We start from the raw sequence: 19,479 nt of genomic DNA, 5'->3' as shown, positions 1-19,479 counted from the left end.
AAAGGAAAAGTTAAGAGAATTGCAAGAAGAAATAGACCGTAAAACTATAATAGTGGGAGATCTCAACCTTGCACTCTCAGATTTAGACAAATCAAACCACAAAACAAATAAGAAAGAAATTAAAAAAGTAAATAGAACATTAGAAAAACTAGGTATGATAGACCTTTGGAGAAAACTGAATGGCAATAGAAAGGAATATACTTTCTTCTCAGCAGTTCATGGATCCTATACAAAAATAGACCATATATTAGGACATAAAGATCTCAAAATTAAATGTAGGAAGGCAGAAATAATAAATGCCTTCTTCTCAGATCACAATGCAATAAAAGCTACATTCAGTAAAAAGTTAGGGGTAAATAGACCAAAAAGTAATTGGAAAATGAACAATCTCATCTTAAAGAATGACTGGGTGAAACAGCAAATTATAGAAACAATTAATAATTTAACCCAAGATAATGACAATGATGAGACATCATACCAAAATCTGTGGGATGCAGCTAAAGCAGTAATAAGGGGAAATTTTATATCTTTAGAGGTTTATTTGAAGAAAATAGAGAAAGAGAAGATTAACGAATTGGGCTTACAACTTAAAAGGCTAGAAAAAGACCAAATTATAAACCCCCAACCAAAAATTAAACTTGAAATACAAAAATTAAAAGGAGAAATCAATAATATTGAAAGTAAAAAAACTATTGAATTAATAAATAAAACCAAGAGTTGGTTTTATGAAAAAGCCAATAAAATAGATAAACCTTTGGTAAATTTGATCAGAAAAAAGAAAGAGGAAAATCAAATTGTTAGTCTTACAAATGAAAAGGAGGATCTTTCCACCAATGAAGAGGAAATTAGAGAAATAATAAGGAGTTACTTTGCCCAACTTTATGCCAATAAATTTGATAACTTAAGTGAAATGGATGACTTCCTCCAAAAATATAGGCTCCCTAGATTAACAGAGGAGGAGATAAATTGCTTAAACAGTCCCATTTCAGAAAAAGAAATAGAACAAGCTATTAATCAACTCCCCAGGAAAAAATCCCCAGGACCAGATGGATTCACATGTGAATTCTACCAAACATTTAAAGAACAATTAGTCCCAATGTTATATAAATTATTTGAAAAAATAGGGGATGAAGGAGTCCTACCAAACTCCTTTTATGACACAGACATGGTACTGGTACCTAAACCAGGTCGATCGAAAACTGAGAAAGAAAATTATAGACCAATTTCCTTAATGAATATTGATGCTAAAATCTTAAATAAGATATTAGCAAAAAGACTTCAGAAAATCATCTCCAGGATAATACACTATGATCAAGTAGGATTTATTCCAGGAATGCAGGGCTGGTTTAATATTAGGAAAACTATTAATATAATTGACCATATTAATAATCAAATTAATAAAAACCATATGATCATCTCAATAGATGCAGAAAAAGCATTTGACAAAATCCAACATCCATTCCTACTAAAAACTCTTGAGAGTATAGGAATAAATGGACTATTCCTTAGAATAATCAGGAGCATATATTTAAGACCGTCAGTAAGCATAATATGCAATAGAAATAAACTGCAACCTTTCCCAGTAAGATCAGGAGTGAAACAAGGTTGCCCATTATCACCATTACTATTCAATATAGTACTAGAAACGCTAGCCTCGGCAATAAGAGCCGAGAAAGAGATTCAAGGAATTAGAGTAGGAAATGAGGAAATCAAACTATCACTTTTTGCAGATGACATGATGGTATAATTAGAGAACCCCAAAGACTCTGCTAAAAAGCTATTAGAAATAATTCAAAATTTCAGCAAAATAGCAGGATACAAAATAAATCCACATAAATCCTCAGCATTTTTATATATCACTAACAAAATGCAACAGCAAGAGATACAAAGAGAAATTCCACTCAAAATAACGGTCGATAGTATAAAATATTTGGGAATCCATCTACCAAAGAAAAGTCAGGAATTATATGAGAAAAATTACAAAACACTTGCCACAAAAATAAAGTCAGATTTAAATAATTGGAAAGACATTCAGTGCTCTTGGATAGGCCGAGCGAATATAATAAAGATGACAATACTCCCCAAACTAATCTATTTATTTAGTGCTATACCAATCAGACTCCCAAGAAACTATTTCAATGACCTAGAAAAAATAACAACAAAATTCATATGGAAGAATAAAAGGTCGAGAATTGCAAGGGAACTAATGAAAAAAAAAAAAAACTCAGAGGAAGGTGGTCTAAGTGTACCTGATCTAAAGCTATATTATATAGCAACAGTCACCAAAACCATTTGGTATTGGCTACGAAATAGACCGGTAGATCAGTGGAACAGATTAGATACAAAGGACAAAAAAGGGTACATCTATAGCAATCTAATCTTTGACAAACCCAAAGATACCAACATTAGGGATAAAAACTCATTATTTGGAAAAAACTGTTGGGAAAACTGGAAATTAATATGGCAGAAATTAGATAGGGATCCACACTTAACACCATATACCAAGATAAGATCAAAATGGGTCCATGATTTAGGCATAAAGAGGGAGATAATAAATAGATTAGAGGAACAGAGGATAATCTACCTCTCAGACTTGTGGAGGAGGAAGGAATTTATGACCAGAGGAGAACTAGAGATCATTATTGATCATAAAACAGAAGATTTTGATTACATCAAACTAAAAAGTTTCTGTACAAACAATACTAATGCAAACAAGATTAGAAGGGAAGTAACAAATTGGGAAAATATTTTTAAAAGCAAAGGTTCTGACAAAGGTTTAATTTCCAAAATATATAGAGAACTGACCCTAATTTTAAGAAACCGAACCATTCTCCAATTGATAAATGGTCAAAGGATATGAACAGACAATTCTCAGATGAAGAAATTAAAACTATATCCACTCACATGAAAGTGTTCCAAATCACTACTGATCAGAGAAATGCAAATTAAGACAACTCTGAGATACCACTACATACCTGTCAGATTGGCTAAGATGACAGGAACAAATAATGATGAATGTTGGAGGGGATGTGGGAAAACTGGGACACTAATACATTGTTGGTGGAGTTGTGAAAGAATCCAACCATTCTGGAGAGCAATTTGGAATTATGCCCAAAAAGTTATCAAACTGTGCATACCCTTTGACCCAGCAGCGCTACTACTGGGCTTATATCCCAAAGAAATACTAAAGAGCAGAAAGAGACCTATATGTGCCAAAATGTTTGTGGCAGCTCTTTTTGTTGTAGCTAGAAACTGGAAGATGAATGGATGTCCATAAGTTGGAGAATGGTTGGGTAAATTATGGTATATGAAGGTTATGGAATATTAATGCTCGGTAAGAAATGACCAGCAGGAGGAATACAGAGAGGCCTGGAGAGACATCAACTGATGCTGAGTGAAATGAGCAGAACCAGAAGATTACTGTACACTTCAACAACAATACTGTATGAGGATGTATTCTGATGGAAGTGGAAATCTTCAACATAAAGAAGAGCCAACTCACTCCCAGTTGATCAATGATGGACAGAAGTAGCTACACCCAGAGAAGAAACACTGGGAAGTGAATGTAAATTGTTAGCACTAATATCTGTCTGCCCAGGTTACATGTACCTTCGGAATCTAATAATTAATGTGCAACAAGAAAATGGTATTTACACACATGTATTGTATCTAGGTTATATTGTAACACATGTAAAATGTATGGGATTGCCTGTCTGTAAAGGGAGGGGGGGATAATTTGGAAAAATAAATACAAGGGATAATATTATAAAAAAATATATAATAAAAAATTATTTTTAAAAAAAAAGCTGTCTTATTCATAGTCACAGAGCTGTCATATGTCCGAAACAAGAAGAGCATAGATATTTTCATGACTCAACATACTATGGGCATATTGCATATATTGCCCCTTAATTTGCATTTTAGGATACACTTTTAGTTTTAATCATTTCAGGACCACAAACTGCCATTTTCTGATAACTCATGAAAGGCTGAATAAACACTAACTAGATTATCTCTAAGATCTCTTCCAGATAAAAAAAGAAATCTATGATCTTATGAATCTAGGTGAAAAATTTAAAGAAGGAATATTTCAGCTTCAACTAACTGAAAATTCTTTATTTTTTTATATACTGAGATATCTAATAATAATAATAATAAATACTTGTATAGTAATTATATTTTTTAAAGCCAGATTGAATATGTCATGGACCTTATGAGATGGATTTCACAATCCAGAATACCTTTGAGTAAGAAGTCTTTATTTTTCATTCCCTAGTAGTAAGTGTTAACCTGGAAATTAAAGAACCATAAACATTCCACAACAAAGATCAAAAATCCATACCTCATATGAGACCAATTCATATTTTAAGGCTTCTGCAGTTACTTGTTCATTAGGAATTTTAAATTTCCATAGTAAAGATGATTTGGTGGTTGATTAAGCCCTTTTTATTCAATACTATTTCAATTTCTGAAGCTATTCTTAATTCTAAACTGGAGGGAAGAGGGGAGAAGGAGGAAGGGAACAGAAGCAGGAAATGTTGTTTTGTTTTGTTTTTCCCCATAAGGGAATGAGAAGTGGGAGGAGAGAATAGACTTATTTCTTATTTATTAATGTTAAAAGAATGAAATAGTAGATAGAAGGCTAAGGAAAAACTGGTTCAAGCCCTACTTTTATACTATGTGATTCTGGGAAAGCCATTTGACCTTTTAGACAACTCTCTATGATTATACTTGCAAGGAAATTGTAAATCTATATTTTTAAAAAGAGGTTCTTCATAGGAAACTTACCTTTTAATTAAAAAAAAAGGTAGTGAGGCAGAGAAAACTCAATCTCCTTCCAAATAAATTTGCTATTCCCCAATCATCAAGGATATTTTTGAGGGATTTCAGATTTCAATAGAAGACATCCAATAACACATATGTATGTGTATGCCTTTGTTCAGCATGTTTTAATTAAAATTAAGCTTTTGATTTAATTTAGACACATAGAAGTATGAGGAGGAAAGCATAGAAGAAAAAAAATTAATAACCTGCTTAACTTGGACCCAAGGTACACGCAGACTCTCTTCATTCCTCCCCATATGAATAATGAGGTAGCGGGGTCAAATATGAGAGCATGTATAGCTTATATCTAAATGATTTCTCACTTCTGATTTTATAAGCAAGGAGATAGCTAATTAGAGAGGTTGTATAAGACTTGAGAGTTCTGAATGTTAAAGGTTTTAGTCTTAAGTTTCAAAAAACTTGGGAGGAGGGGCATGATTCAGGCAAAGTAAAATAAAGTCTCTAGAGACTGGAAAAGTAAGTTTAGAGAAGTTTGCTGGACTGCCACACTTACTTATCTACAAATGAGTCAATCAGCCTTCTCCAGATTTAAAAAGCATTAAGGATCTTAATCCTTAGCAAAATTTAAAACTAGAGTCTTTCTAAAATGATATATTACCTGCGATTAAAACATTATTCTACCTACATGTAAGATAAACATCATAAAAGAATGATAAACATGATAAGCATGATAAAAGCAAAAATTTTAAGATTTTGATTTTAATGAATTAGAAAAGCAAGTTTAAATAAGAAGTTATAACTGAATTCTGATGGAAGTGGATATCTTCAACATAAAGAAGATCCAACTCACTTCCAGGTGATCAATGATGGACAGAAACAACTACACCCAGAGAAGGAACACTGGGAAGTGAATGTAAAATATTAGCACTACTGTCTATCTACCCAGGTTACTTATACCTTCGGAATCCAATACTTAACGTGCAACAAGAAAATTGGATTTACACACATATATTGTATCTAGATTATACTGTAACACATGTAAAATGTATGGGATTGCCTGTCATCTACGGGAGGGAGTAGAGGAAGGGAGGGGAAAATTTGGAAAAATGAATACAAGGGATAATGTTATAAAAAAAATTACTCATGCATATATGCTGTCAAAAAATTTATAATTATACAATTAATTTTAAAAAAAGAAAATCTAGCTTCAAAAAATATATATTTCGTGAAAGGAGCTATAATTTAATAGGCTTTTCAGATAATTGAGGATATTGTCCATTGGTGTTACGTAAAATTTGACAAGTGGTAGTTTCTTAAAGGTTTTGCAGTGTGGGATCTGAAACCTAATTAAATTTTTTTCTACTACTGTAAAAATAAAAAAAAAGAAAGAAAGAAAGAAATCTAATTGCCATGTTCTGCATAAAGGAAATTATAAGTAAATGTCTGTTGTCAAAAAAAAAAAGAAGAAGAAGAAGAAGTTATAAGTGAGACAGAAATTTCTTTATTTTGCTAGTCCAAAATTAGAGTTGATTATTGCTTACTAGGGAACTTTATCACTACCTTTTTTTAAGGAAAGGAAACTACTACCTCTTGTTTTTCTTAAACACTTGGAGAATTTTATATAAACATATAGGGGTTAAGGTTAAGAAATGGACATGGGATTTCATGGATATAGGGAACTCTAGTAATGCAAGTTATTTAATTCTAAAATGCAAATAATTAACCCTATAATATCTGTATATCAAATAGTTACATTTTGACTAATAGATCCAAATGAAGATTTGTATTATTTATAAAGATTTGTTAAAAGAAAAAAAAAAAAAAAAAAAAAAAAGACAGGCTTTCCTAAACTAGATAAGCCTTTAAAATGCTTCTTTAATATGTTAGTTATAAAATGGCATTTTGATGGCCAATACTGCCACCCTATGGCAGAATTCTATTCCCCAGGACATTAAAACAAGTATTTTGAAAAGTTTTAAAAGTCTAAGCAACTACAGCTTGAGTAAACTAATATTTAAAATATTTAAATGACAATCCCCCCTAATATTTAGGTCTAATACTTTACATAAAAGGTATAATAATATTACTTGAGCTATAAAGACTTTATATCACATTTTCCTAAATATGTTTCCTAAAAAAACTCTAGATTTCCTTTAATTTAAAAGTCATTATTTTCTAACTTTCTTACCAAAATTTTAATATCTACTTTAAGCAATAAGAAAATTACAAACTATATGTAAAACTAAATTGACATTCTTACATTTTTTCTTCTCCCTTCCCCTTTTTTTTCTGTAGGAGGTACCAATGTATCAGCAATATAGGCAATTTCAGAGTAGGAAACTCCCTGTAAAATTCAATATCAAACTGACAACCCTTCTGCAATTTATATCCTTAGAAAGTTGATTGGCACCCTGAGAAACTAACACAAACAGATCTTCAATTCTAGCAGATTCTGTCTTGCATCTTAGAATACTAATAAATTGGCACTTATGGCCACAGTTATAGTGAGAATCTACAAAAGATTAGGATTAAAATCTGAGCTAAAGTTGTATGAAACAGATATATAGACTTACGTGTGTGTTTGTGTATGTGAGAGAAAGAGAAAGAAAAAGAGAGAAAGAGAGGGAGAAAAGAAATAGAGTCAAAGCAGATACAATCCATCTAACCATCAGGTTGTTAGACATCTTGAACTGTATATCCTATAGGTATCTCAAAAAGAAAATGCTAAAGAGCATCCCACCCATTCAACTTCCCCTTCTCTTACAAATTTCATTAGTACAGGTCAAGGGTATCACCAAATTCCTAGTCACCCAGAATTGCAACCTTAAATGTCATATTCAACTCCTCACATATTCAACTATCAGATCTTTCATTTCTTTCACTTTTTTTCTATGTGTTTCCTTTTTTACTCACTTTGTTATCATACTAGTGACTTTATGTCTGGTACTACTACAATAATCTCCTAATTAATCTCCTTTTCTCTTTCAAAAGCCTCTTCCATTCCAAATCCAAAACTCTGTTCAGCTATTGAAGTGATTTTTACCTACTTAATAAATCCTATGATTCCTTGCGATTTTCAGTAATTTTTTCAGTTACATCTGACAATAATTCCTTTTGTAATTTTCTTGGCAAAAATATTTGCATAGTTTATCATTGCCTTCTCCTGATAGTTTACAAATGCGGAAACTGAGTCAATCAAAGTTAAATGATTTGTCCAGGGTCACACAACTAGAAAGTGTCTTAGGCCAGATTTGAATATAAGAAGATAAATCTTCCAGATTTTAGGCCTGGCATTCTATCTACTACAGAATTTAAAATAAAGCTACATGCATTTAAAGCTCCTCATAACGTGAGCCTTCTTATTATTCAGATCTTCTTATATTTAACTCCTCTTTAAATACTCCACAATACATCTATACTGGCCGATATGCTACTCATCATACACCATCTCCTATCACTGTGCCTATGTATTAGCTACATCCTATGTAGGTTATATTTTTTCTCACTTCTGCCTCTTCCTTTCATTGAATTCCCACAAGATTCACTTTCTGCAGGAAGTCTTTCCAGATCCCCAGCTGTTAGTATTTTGCTTTCTATTTTCTCGGCATGTAGTTTGTATGTACCCAGTTATTTATATAATTGTCTTCTCTATTGGAATTACTGAAGGGCAGAGACTGTTTTTACCTTTCCATGAATCCTCACTATTTATCACAGTGCTAAGAAAGCTCTTAATATCTGTTTGTTAACTAATGCATGTAAAGCAATATTCAGCAAATCTTAAAATATATAAATATCAGGTCTTTTATCATAACTAACAAGAAAATATTAGCCTGTAATTTACAAAACTATGTTTTTCCCGTCCAGCAAAATTTTAATGCCTAGAAAATTCATCAATTAATTATAAATACCATGAAAAGAATAATTGTTATTATTTTATAAAGAATCAAACATAGCCAATAACTTTCTGTACCTACTAGATGAGAAAAATATAAATGTAAATGATCTTAAGTATAACACTTATTTCTGATTCTGTCTTGACTAATACAATTACCATTATTCTATTTTAATCAAATGAGTTTTAGTTGGCTCAACAGATAAATGCATTTAAGTTGCTTCCAAGGGTCAATGAAGTAATATATTAACTGAAATTTATGTAAGACTTAAGGTTCACAAAACACTTTAAATATATAACCCAATTTAAGCATCACAACTCACACATTGTGAGATAAGTTCTACAGTTACAGTTACTCTATTTTTTAATAGATGAAAAATTGAGGCTCCAAAACTTTAAGTGATTTGCTTATGATCTCACAATTAATAAATAAATGATATTAAAAACCAGGTTATTCTGACTCCAAGTTTAGCATTCTTCTATTCCCTACATCACATTGTCCCTACAGGCACAAGTTTCATCTTAGGTTAATTATTGCTTAACATTTTCACCACTGACCAAGAAAATAGACTAGAGAACACGCCTATTAAATCTTATAAAGCTTGATGGGATATGAATGTCAAGACCTTAGACAACATAATTAAAATTTTAAATGATGACAGTAAAACAGAGATTTTTTAAAAGCCAAATGAAGTGAAATTTTTACTTTTTAATAGAATAGACCACAGAAGAATTTCCCACTAGAAATTATCTTGTGTTTTGTATTTTCCTGTGAATAGACCTTTCCATTCTTTATTTCTCCCTCCTAATATATAGTACAAGTTCTCTAAGGGCAGGAACTATTTCATTTTTATCTTTTTATCTATGACTAGCACTTACCAGTTGCTTCCTATATGCCTGTTGAATGAACGTGTTGTTTTTAGATTAGAAAAATTAATTTAGAGATCATATGGAATAATCATATTAGATAGAAAAATAAATTTAGAAATCATATTAGATAACTTACACTAAACTATAGAACCCTAATTTAAGCATTTTATTAATGGCATATCTAAGTATACGTGAGACCGTAGAAACTATGATATGTTATTCTCTTAGAGAAACCTAGCCAAAACTTTGCTAGATAATTAAATTTCATAAAAACTTTCAAATAAAAGACACAAAATATGTTGGCCATTTATTCTTCAGTTCCATAAAGTAAGAGGACTATTTTTAAGATTATTTTTATTTAAGGAAAAACATCTAGATAGGTTTTTTGTTCAAGTTCACTTAGGATTGGAGTTTAAAAATTAGTTGATAAAACATCAAAAAAGTGGTTTCTTTGGACTTTTAATATTGTATTTTTATACATAAGAACTATGAACATGCTGTACATTATTCATTAACACATGTAGTACATAAATTACATAGTGAAAACCTGAAACATATGGCTAAATAGTGACTTATGCATAAGATAGTGATATATTCTAAGAAGCTGTTTTCTTATCTGTAAAATAAAGATAATAATTTCTTTCACTCCCTATCTCCTGAATTTTTTACAAGTACCAAACTATGAAAATATGCAACATGTTAGCTTTTAATAAAACCTATTCATGTGAGAACCAGAACAATGTAGATAAATTCTATGAATGATGCATCCTTGCATTTTTACTCTGGAAGGAAGAAGAGGAATATAGAAACAAAAATGGCTAGATATAATGACTGAAGAATTGATAAGTATATTTTCAAATACCAATGTGATTCTATTAATGGCTAGATAGAATGACTAAAGAATTGATTAGTATATTTTCAGATACCAATGGGATTCAACTAATCTGTGTATTGATCCTTATGATACTGGACTTGAATGTCAGAAGGCTTGAGTACAAATCTCACCTCTCCCATTAAAGAGTAGGTGTGTGAACATCTAAGATCAAGCCATTTGATCTGTTTTTTCATTTATAAAATGAGAGAGTTTAAAAGGATGATCTCCAAAATGACTTTTAACTATGCGGGTCTTAGCTTAGGATCCTTTAGGAGCTCTGTTAAAATATCCATATAACCTCCCTCAGGCAACTTACAATCAATCTATAGTTCTGGATGGAACCAATTCCAAGCAGTTTGCTGAAGCCTATGAATCTCTTCTCCAAATATTGTTTTTAAAAGAAAAAAAAAAAACATACAATGATTAAGGATGAAATAGTTATTAAAATATTTTTAAAACAAGTTTACAGACCCCAGCTTAGAAACTCCTGGTCTATATCATGACAATATTAGATCAACTAATATATAATATTGAACTTTTAGTTCATTTTCTACTCCTATTCCTCAATATGGACAATTCTTGCAAGAGGGTATGATCTCCTCAAACAGAGCACTTTATAAATTACAAAGTGCTTTACCTACATTATCTTACAACAAAGTTGTAAGATATGCCCTGCACTATTAATCATGTTTTGGTTTTGATTTCTTTGGTATTAAATTCCCTGTCTATCATAATTATAGCTAGGTGGTACAATAGATTGCTGGGCTTGGAGTAAGGAAGATCTGAATTCAGCATGTTGTTCATAGTCAAGTGAAAACACATTTCTCCTTTAATTTTAGGGGAGTATAAAGGAGGGTTCTACCAGCAATTTATGTACTATTAATAAATGTTTTAGTTTAGATTTCGGTTGGCCAAGACTCATTGAGATCTAGAACAAAATGAACTCAACAGGGCAATATGGTTTCAATGTAATGCCTATCCACTGGCAAATATAATATGATTGAAATATTTAAAAGGGTTGATGGTGAAGGAAAAAAATAATAATGAGCCAGTTAATAGTGAGAGGTGAGTCAAGAAGGGAGAGAGAGAGAGAGAGAGAGAAGAAGGAAAGGGAGAGGAAGGAAGGGAGAGGGAGAAGAGAGAGAAGGAAAAAAGAGGGAGGAGGAGGGAGAGACAAAAACTAGAGAAATTATGAAAAATGGCATCTAAAATTTGTCATCAAATTATCAGTGTGTTTCCATGATTTGAATTATATTAATATGGTAATATAGCACTTTTAAAAGTTTTTTTAGTTGTCGTGTTTCTATTTTACCTATGTGTTATTTCAGTACTTCAGGATCTATATAGCAGATCTATTCTATAATTTAGGTGGTTTTTAATAGTTATCATGGTCAAATATATCATTAGATTCCAACCAGATTGTTATTAGACCTCTTTGAATATAGCTAGACTAGACTTCATACTTAAGATATAGAGACTATGCCAGAACCATATTCTAATCTAGCTTGATAAATGCTGACAGAACTACTGCTCTGCCAAGCATAGATTCCAATACCATCAAGATCAAATCTTTGTGCCCCAGTCAAATACTGCAATTGGATTTTAATAGTTATGTAGATGCAACAAATATTAAAGAGTAACAAAGCTATAAAACTAAGTCAAGAGAGATAGGTGACAACTTATTTTGCCACTGGACCCTGAAAAGTCCAGTTCTCAAAGAGTGCCTCAAGTGAAAACGTCCTTTATAATAAGTCTCGCCCATTTGAATTTATGAGAACAATTTGAGCCTAGATTTCCCTACCTCCTGATTCTTTCATCCTTCAAAGTTTAGAAACCCTTATCCCCTAAGCTGACCCAGGTACTTAATTTCTGTATCTGCTCCTGATTCCTTTCCCTATCTTTTCATTAATAATTTTAATTTTTACCCTACCTATTTTGGCCCAAGGCTCAAAGATCTACTAAAAAAACACTAAGATTAGGATGAGGCACAAAGAAAGAGCCACCTTGCTCCATTTCTTAATAGATTTATTCTTCCATCCACCCCCATCTCTTTACAGAAAATGATTTAAAAACAAGACCACCAATAAAATGTTTTCAAATGGTAAAATTTATTGGTAAATTCTACTAAAAAAGAGTTGGTTTTGCCTCTTTGAGAATATCAATGTTTTATTATCAATATTTTAGGTAATATTTTTAATTAATTACTACAACCCAGAAAAGAACAAATTACTATTTATAAATGAATGTATGTTGAATACATACTTCATTTAAATAAGTACCCCTATAAGTAGAAAGTAACAACTAACATTCACATATAACATAGCAATCTTAGTAATCTATTGAATAAAACAAAATTCTACCTAAAACATTTAAATAAAAGAATAAATTAAAATGAAGTTCACAATATTTTCACAATGTCACAAATCATGATAATTAAGCAGGTAAGAAACCTTATTTCTTATCAAATATGTGCCAAAAATATCAAAGAAAATATCATAGCTATATATTATTAAAAACATATTATTACTTCTAAAACAACAGCAAAATCAGCATTCCCATGTCTATCTTCCAGTAAATATATAATAGCACCTAAATGAATTTAGTTATTTTAGGCACCACAAACAAGAATGAAAATACCACAATGTAAAGTGAACAGTAAACAATGACAGATTTTTAAAATCAGAATTCCATTACATAACAAAGAAAAACAAAATACATCAATGAACAATTGAGGAAAAAATGAAGAAAAAAACAAAAATGAAACATAACAGTTCACAGAGAATGTTATAAAATATCTGCCTCTTTTCAACAAAATCAGTGAGATGACCAAATGTTTGTTCATGTTTTATGTTTGAAAAACACCACTCATATGTATAAAAGTAGGTATTGTGTGTTTGTAAACATATACGTATATAAGAAACATATTTATGATATCCATTTAACTTTTTCAGTTTTTTTAAAGAATCTGATGTAGGACATGATCTACATCAAAATAAAGTATTACACTTCAAAACAAAACCCAAATTAAAGGTAAATATCACCAAAGACTATTTTTGTTTTAAGAAAATCTGTTAATATGGCAATTTATCCAAATATAAATCTTAGAGATAGATTTGTATTTTTTAAGAAAAAACTGTTTTATATTTTAAATATTCATATCCATTTATAGACAATAAGAAAATTTCTTCTATTCTTCTTAGCTTCACCAATCTTTTCTTTAAAAGGTTGAAAATACATGAGTTTGAAATGGATAAGAGATTTCATTAATTAATTTTTAAAAATCATAAATCCTAACTATTAATTCTAATGTCAAAACAGTGAACTCATTAGTATAAGAGAAAATGAACTAGAATAAATATACCATATAAAAGAATAATAAAGAATTCTAGGCAGGTGGTTGGAATAATTCTAACAGGATTCATAAGTGTTTTTGTATTATCTTATTTTAAATTTTTTTATTGATATTATTCTTGAGCAAAGATTCTCCCTATTAAGAGAATTTATATGTTATATTATTTCTAGAAATCTCAGTCTGTAAAAAGTTCTAAAGGTAAATAATTCATATTATTCACTTTTTAATATCTGATCTCACTATTCTGGAAAATAATTTGGAATGTGAAAAAAGTAATTATTTATAGTCTTTGAATTACTTTTGGAATATATACATATATAAAGACAATATGTACCTAAATATTCATGATTGATATTATACCAAGTATTCATAATTTTCTGTGGTAATAATAAGAAATAAAACCTGAAAACAAATTTGGTATTCATTGATTGGGAAATTAATAAACAAAACACAGAATGTAATAAACTAAGAAACAAGAAACATGACAAATTCAGGGGTAAATGGGAAGACAGATGAAGAAAACAAGAAGAAGAACAATATGTATAATGACAACTATATAAACAAAAATATTTTTAAAAAGCTAAAATCAGATTAAATGAAATTAAGGATACTCCAGGACTCCAAGGCTCCAGGGCATAATAATGCAATACCTCTCTTTAGTCAGGCAGAAGACCACATGAGCACATTGTCGAACATATTTTTAGACAGTCTTACATCAAATTGTTTTCCTTAATTGTTTTTCTTTATTACAAGGAAAAATTTGAAGGTGGTGGGATAATGGAAACATTGTGGTATATAAAAGAAAAGGAACCAATAAGATGAATTAAATAAAAGCATTGAGATAAAGCTACATGTAATATCTAAAACTAGTGGTTTCTAATGCTAGCTATTTATAAAATAATTATTTAGAAATTCTTCAGCTTTGTAGTTAAATTGCTTTTCAAAGATTCCACAAGAGGTCACCCTTGCTTAAGAAATATCCACAATACACTATTCAGCCATTAAAGGATACATTCATTTTTGGAAAGTCATTCTTTAAGCAATTTAGTTCTAGTTATGTTAGCACAATTACATTCTCATAGCTAAATTGCCATTGAATATTTCAAAAACTTGTCAAAGAAGTCTGGGAAAAATTATTTTTTCTCATTTTTATGAAGATATTAAAAAAAACTAAGAAATAGTTTGGCAAATTAAACATTCTGAAAAAGCATGACAAATAAATGAAAATCAGAAATTCAAACTAGATTATTAAGTTTTAAAGGAAAAAACATATGGGATACTCTCTTAGTCTAACGGAAACATTAACTGCTGCTTTAAAAAACAATTACATCATACTACTTACCTTGCCAGCTGTCATTGCAGACACATAATTTTTCTCCTGTTAGATCACAATACCCATGATCTGGACTGCCACAATTAGCTTTACAGTAAGGGATATCACATGCTTCACCTTTCCAATATTTGTCACACTCACAATATACCCGACTTGGAATAGAAACACTGGTTGTGCATTTCCCATGCCCAGAGCAATTGTTAGGACAGGAATTAATTCTGAAAAATAAATAAATAAATGACAGTAAACATTCAAACGCATATTTTTAAAGCAGTGATTACGATTTTTCTTGAAAATTATTTTGTGGAATGTTTGAAAACAATTGTTAAGTACATAATGAGTCATAGGCCTAGACTATTGCTTCAATCCTTCAATTGTTAAGTAAGAAATATTATAAATGTTGTTTTATAATTATTTTCAAGGCAGCTCACATATCTCCTTTACAAGTTTCACCAGCTGCTAGTATCTTTCTCTCTAAGGCCATATATTTAGTATTCTTTGTGTACCTTCATACATATTTAGGTACATGCCTACTTATTAGAATGAAATCTCCTTTGACTCGGTAATTATTTTCATTCTTTGTAAATCCAGATCTCAGCACAGTTCCTGGCACATAAGAAGTACCTAAAAAATATTTAGCGATCACAAAAACAAATTACACATCTAATTTGCTTCTCAGATTGTAAATTTAAGAATAAGGACTACATATTCTAATTTTTCTAATTTTCTTAATCCTATTTTTCCCTGTCCCTCTTTGCCTCCCTATATCTTTCCCTTTTTCTTCCTCTTCTCCCTCTGCCCTTTCTCTAAAACACACACACACACACACACACACACACACACTGCCTAATAGAGTATATTGTAGATAACTAACAAATGTTTCTGGCATATTTTATGGAATAATTTCAATAAATTCAACATAATTCAATAAATATTTAGACATCTAGTATTGCAATCCACAATGCTAAATACAGGTGAAACAAATAAATAAATGAAATGATGCCCCTCACCAAGGAGTTTTTTTTTATTCCATCTCTCCACTAGTGAAATAAAACACCTCTACACATAAGTAAACACAAAGACTCCATAAACAAAATGGCACCTAGGCTGATGCCTGAAAAAAAAGTCTAAATTCTGAGAGATAGAAATATGAAAATATAATGTTCTAGGCATAGAAGACAGCTTGTGTGAAGACCCAGAGACTTGAGTATGTGTCAGATGTTTCTGAAATAAGACTGAAAAGGAAGACATAATCTAAGATATAATACAAGTTTTAAGGGGATTTTGTATCTTGTTCTAGGAAGTAGAAATTATTGAAAGTTTGGGGGTGTCAGGGTAAAACGGACCTATACCTTAGAAAGATTTTACTCCTACATATCTAAATACATGCGATAAGTCATATTACTTACATATTTACATTATTATGGTTAAGGTTCAAAAAATGGTCAAAGACTAGAGCAAGAACAGATGTAGTGGTCAAGGTTCAGGATGGAAGGAAGAAAGTCCCTTAAGAGAATATACCTATCTAATTTTATGTTCAGAATTTATGACTTTCAAACAAAATCCTTAGGAAATATGGGAAGACAGTATGGAGAAGAGGATAAGATCCTCTATCTTAGAAGATGATGAATGACCAAATATATGTACAAAAGATATTAAGGAAGAAATAGCCCCAAATGGCCAAAGAAACACAGGATCAGCAGTATCCAAAATGAACTGAGTCTAAACTAGGAAGGGATTAAAGTCAATATGCAAGTACAATAGGATGGTCACCAAGACAAAGAAGATTATATTCTAGTAATTTATGTTTAAGTCTGTATAGATTGTAACTAAAAAAGAAAAATAAAAAACCCCCAATACATCCAAGAGGCAAGTGGCAGAGGTAGCTGGGAAGGATTAAGGAAGAATAAATTGTGACTATGTATATATAATGCTCTGCATTTAAATGATAGAAGAGCTAACAAGACACAAAACTGACTCATCCCCCCACCTTTTAGCCAGAGTTATGTTGGCTTAATAAAGTACTTAGATATGATTTCTCATCACCTTTCAACTAATGCACTAACAACTAACATAGGGAACTAACATAAATAGCATCAATGTTGGAAGAACAGGTACAATCTTTTTGGAGCACAATATGGCAATATTAACCAATTTTATTTAAAGCTTTGAAAGGAAATTTTTATTAACCATTACCCTAAATAGCATTTCATACATACTATGCAAGTATATGAAAAGGAATAATATATGTATCTTCATTGTAGGGACAATGTAAAGTTCCGGGCTAGCTCCTCTGAAGGGCTCAGAATCAGTCCTGGTCCCACATTGGGCACCAAAATGTTATGATCCTGTCTTCTCTCAGTTGTAATCCTTTTCTGGAAGGAGATTTCTTTTCTGTATGTCCTTTTCCTCTGTGAGCAGGTTTCTTGGGAGGTTTCTGGAGCCTCCAGCCAGAGTGAAGGTAGAATCTTGAATCCTCTTCTTCCTGAATCTTTGCTCTGAATCTCCTCCAGCTCTTGTCCTTCCCCAATTCAGACTGCTTGTCCAGGCCCAATGTTGTCTTCTTTTATCCTCCCAGAGAATGGGCATGTGAGAACTCAGGGGCTTGTGGGAAAATACTTCAACCAATGAACTTGCTCCTCTTAAAGGTGCAAACTCCTTTAAACATGTAAACTCCCCCCAGAAGTCCAAAGGTGCAAACTCCTTTCAAAGGCCTGAACCAAAGGTGTGAATTCTGAGCTAGAGAATTGTTTAGACAACCTGAATTATCACCTTATAATCCTAACATCTCCCCCTTTCTTTTGATTTAAAATATAGGGTGGTCATGGCCTTGAAACATAAATCCATCAATATGGGAGGTATTACACATAATTACATAAACACATTGTAACATAACACATGTTAGAAGTATGTAACAAATAACATGATCAAATACTCATAAATTGATAATTTATAAATGTCCATAAGTCCATTGTCCATTAGTCTCATCTTGTGTTAGAGAATCCAATGATTCCTGCTGGTTTTAAAGTTCTTTACCAGTTTTCTTATTAGCCATGCTTTCAGTGTCAGATGTTTCTTAGATTTTCTCCTTTGTTTTGAAGTCTTTCTCTTTTTCTGTCTCTCTCTGATGGACAAGGCGAATACAACTCGCTGGCACCCATCTGATTCCTTCTCCATATGAAGAAATACAAGCAAACCCTCTCCCCCAGGCAGTTAACCTATCTAATTTCCTTCTATTTACCACTTTCTAAATCCTTCTCATCACCTGGAAATTACATTGGAGCTGTTTGCACTGGACACTGCCCTTTTGTTTTAAAAGGCCTGTATTCTCTCTAAGTGTAATCCATTTCTGCAATCTGATTGCCTTTTGGCTGACTGATCAGATAATCCCTTTCTTCCATTTGATTGCCTTTTGGCTGATTGATCATGTCTTAAATTTCTCTGGATGTTACCTCGGCTGCCATCATGCCCCACTTGGGGGGTTGAAGCTGGGCCCCGCCTCTCATTTCCCTGGGCCAATCTACATTCAGAGGCCCAGTGGAAGCCCTTGTGACATTTTGGACATGGAGTTTTAGGCTTCTCTCACCCTGTCTTCTCACTCTATCTCCATATCTACACTGAGCTCTTAGATGCCCAACTTTTCCACATTGGAAACATCGATGGATTTCTCTAGAAGTCCTTTGCCAAGAAGGACCCTGTCTTTCCATGTTCATCATAATCTGGGTGTAAAAAGTATCTGTTCCCACTGTAGCACAGTGTCTTATGATCTCCTCTAAAGGAGCATCTTTGTCTAATCCCCATATAATTCTTTTGCAAATATCATTGGGATTTTCCTTAGCCAGATGTCTGGTCATTATCTCTGTAGCTGCATTTTCTCCAATAGTTCTTTTGACAGCAGTTTGCATACATCCCACAAAATCCGCAAAAAGTTCATTGGGACCTTGCTCTATTTTAGTGAAAGCCTCCCCCCAATCTTTCTGTCTGGGGAGGGAACCCCAAGCTTTTATTGCAGCCTTAGAAATTTGCTCATACACTGTCATGGTATATTTAATCTGTTCTGAATTCTCTCCATACTAACCTTCACCAGCTAATTGCTCAAAAGTGAATTGTGTGGTCCTGTCCTTCTCTCTTAGCTTTAACCAATGCTTTTTCTAATCTTGTCATAGGCTGCTTAACAGGCGATTCTGTTTATGTTACTGCCTCTTCCCCTCCTCCTTCTTGCTCCACCCCTGAAGGGTTAATTGAGGGAGGAGATGGGAAATGCTCCTGTTGTTCAGAATTGTACTTAATTCCACTGTTATCTGATTCATCCTCTTCACCTAGTTTAGTTGGATCCTCCCCCTCTGACTCTTTCTTCTTTCCCTTTAGTCTAA

General features: G+C 31.9%; 1 protein-coding gene across 5 annotated transcripts in view; it reads right to left on the bottom strand.

The window, feature by feature from the left end:
• Window positions 1–19,479, bottom strand: part of ATRNL1 (attractin like 1) — a 1,155,405-nt gene that overhangs the window by 1,071,040 nt on the left and 64,886 nt on the right. For all 5 annotated transcript variants that reach the window (XR_012487055.1, XM_074295693.1, XM_074295689.1 and 2 more), the window contains exon 5: window positions 15,116–15,324. Coding sequence is in view for 4 of the 5 variants with exons in the window: in XM_074295693.1 (XP_074151794.1) it covers window positions 15,116–15,324 (209 nt within the window). In the remaining variant the exon portion in view is untranslated. The remainder of the gene's footprint in view (window positions 1–15,115; window positions 15,325–19,479) is intronic.

The sequence above is a fragment of the Sminthopsis crassicaudata genome, chromosome 2, assembly GCF_048593235.1.
Source record: "Sminthopsis crassicaudata isolate SCR6 chromosome 2, ASM4859323v1, whole genome shotgun sequence".
Lineage (NCBI taxonomy): Eukaryota > Metazoa > Chordata > Mammalia > Dasyuromorphia > Dasyuridae > Sminthopsis > Sminthopsis crassicaudata.
Note: the sequence above shows the minus strand (reverse complement) of the source record. Positions and strands in the feature narration are given on the sequence as shown.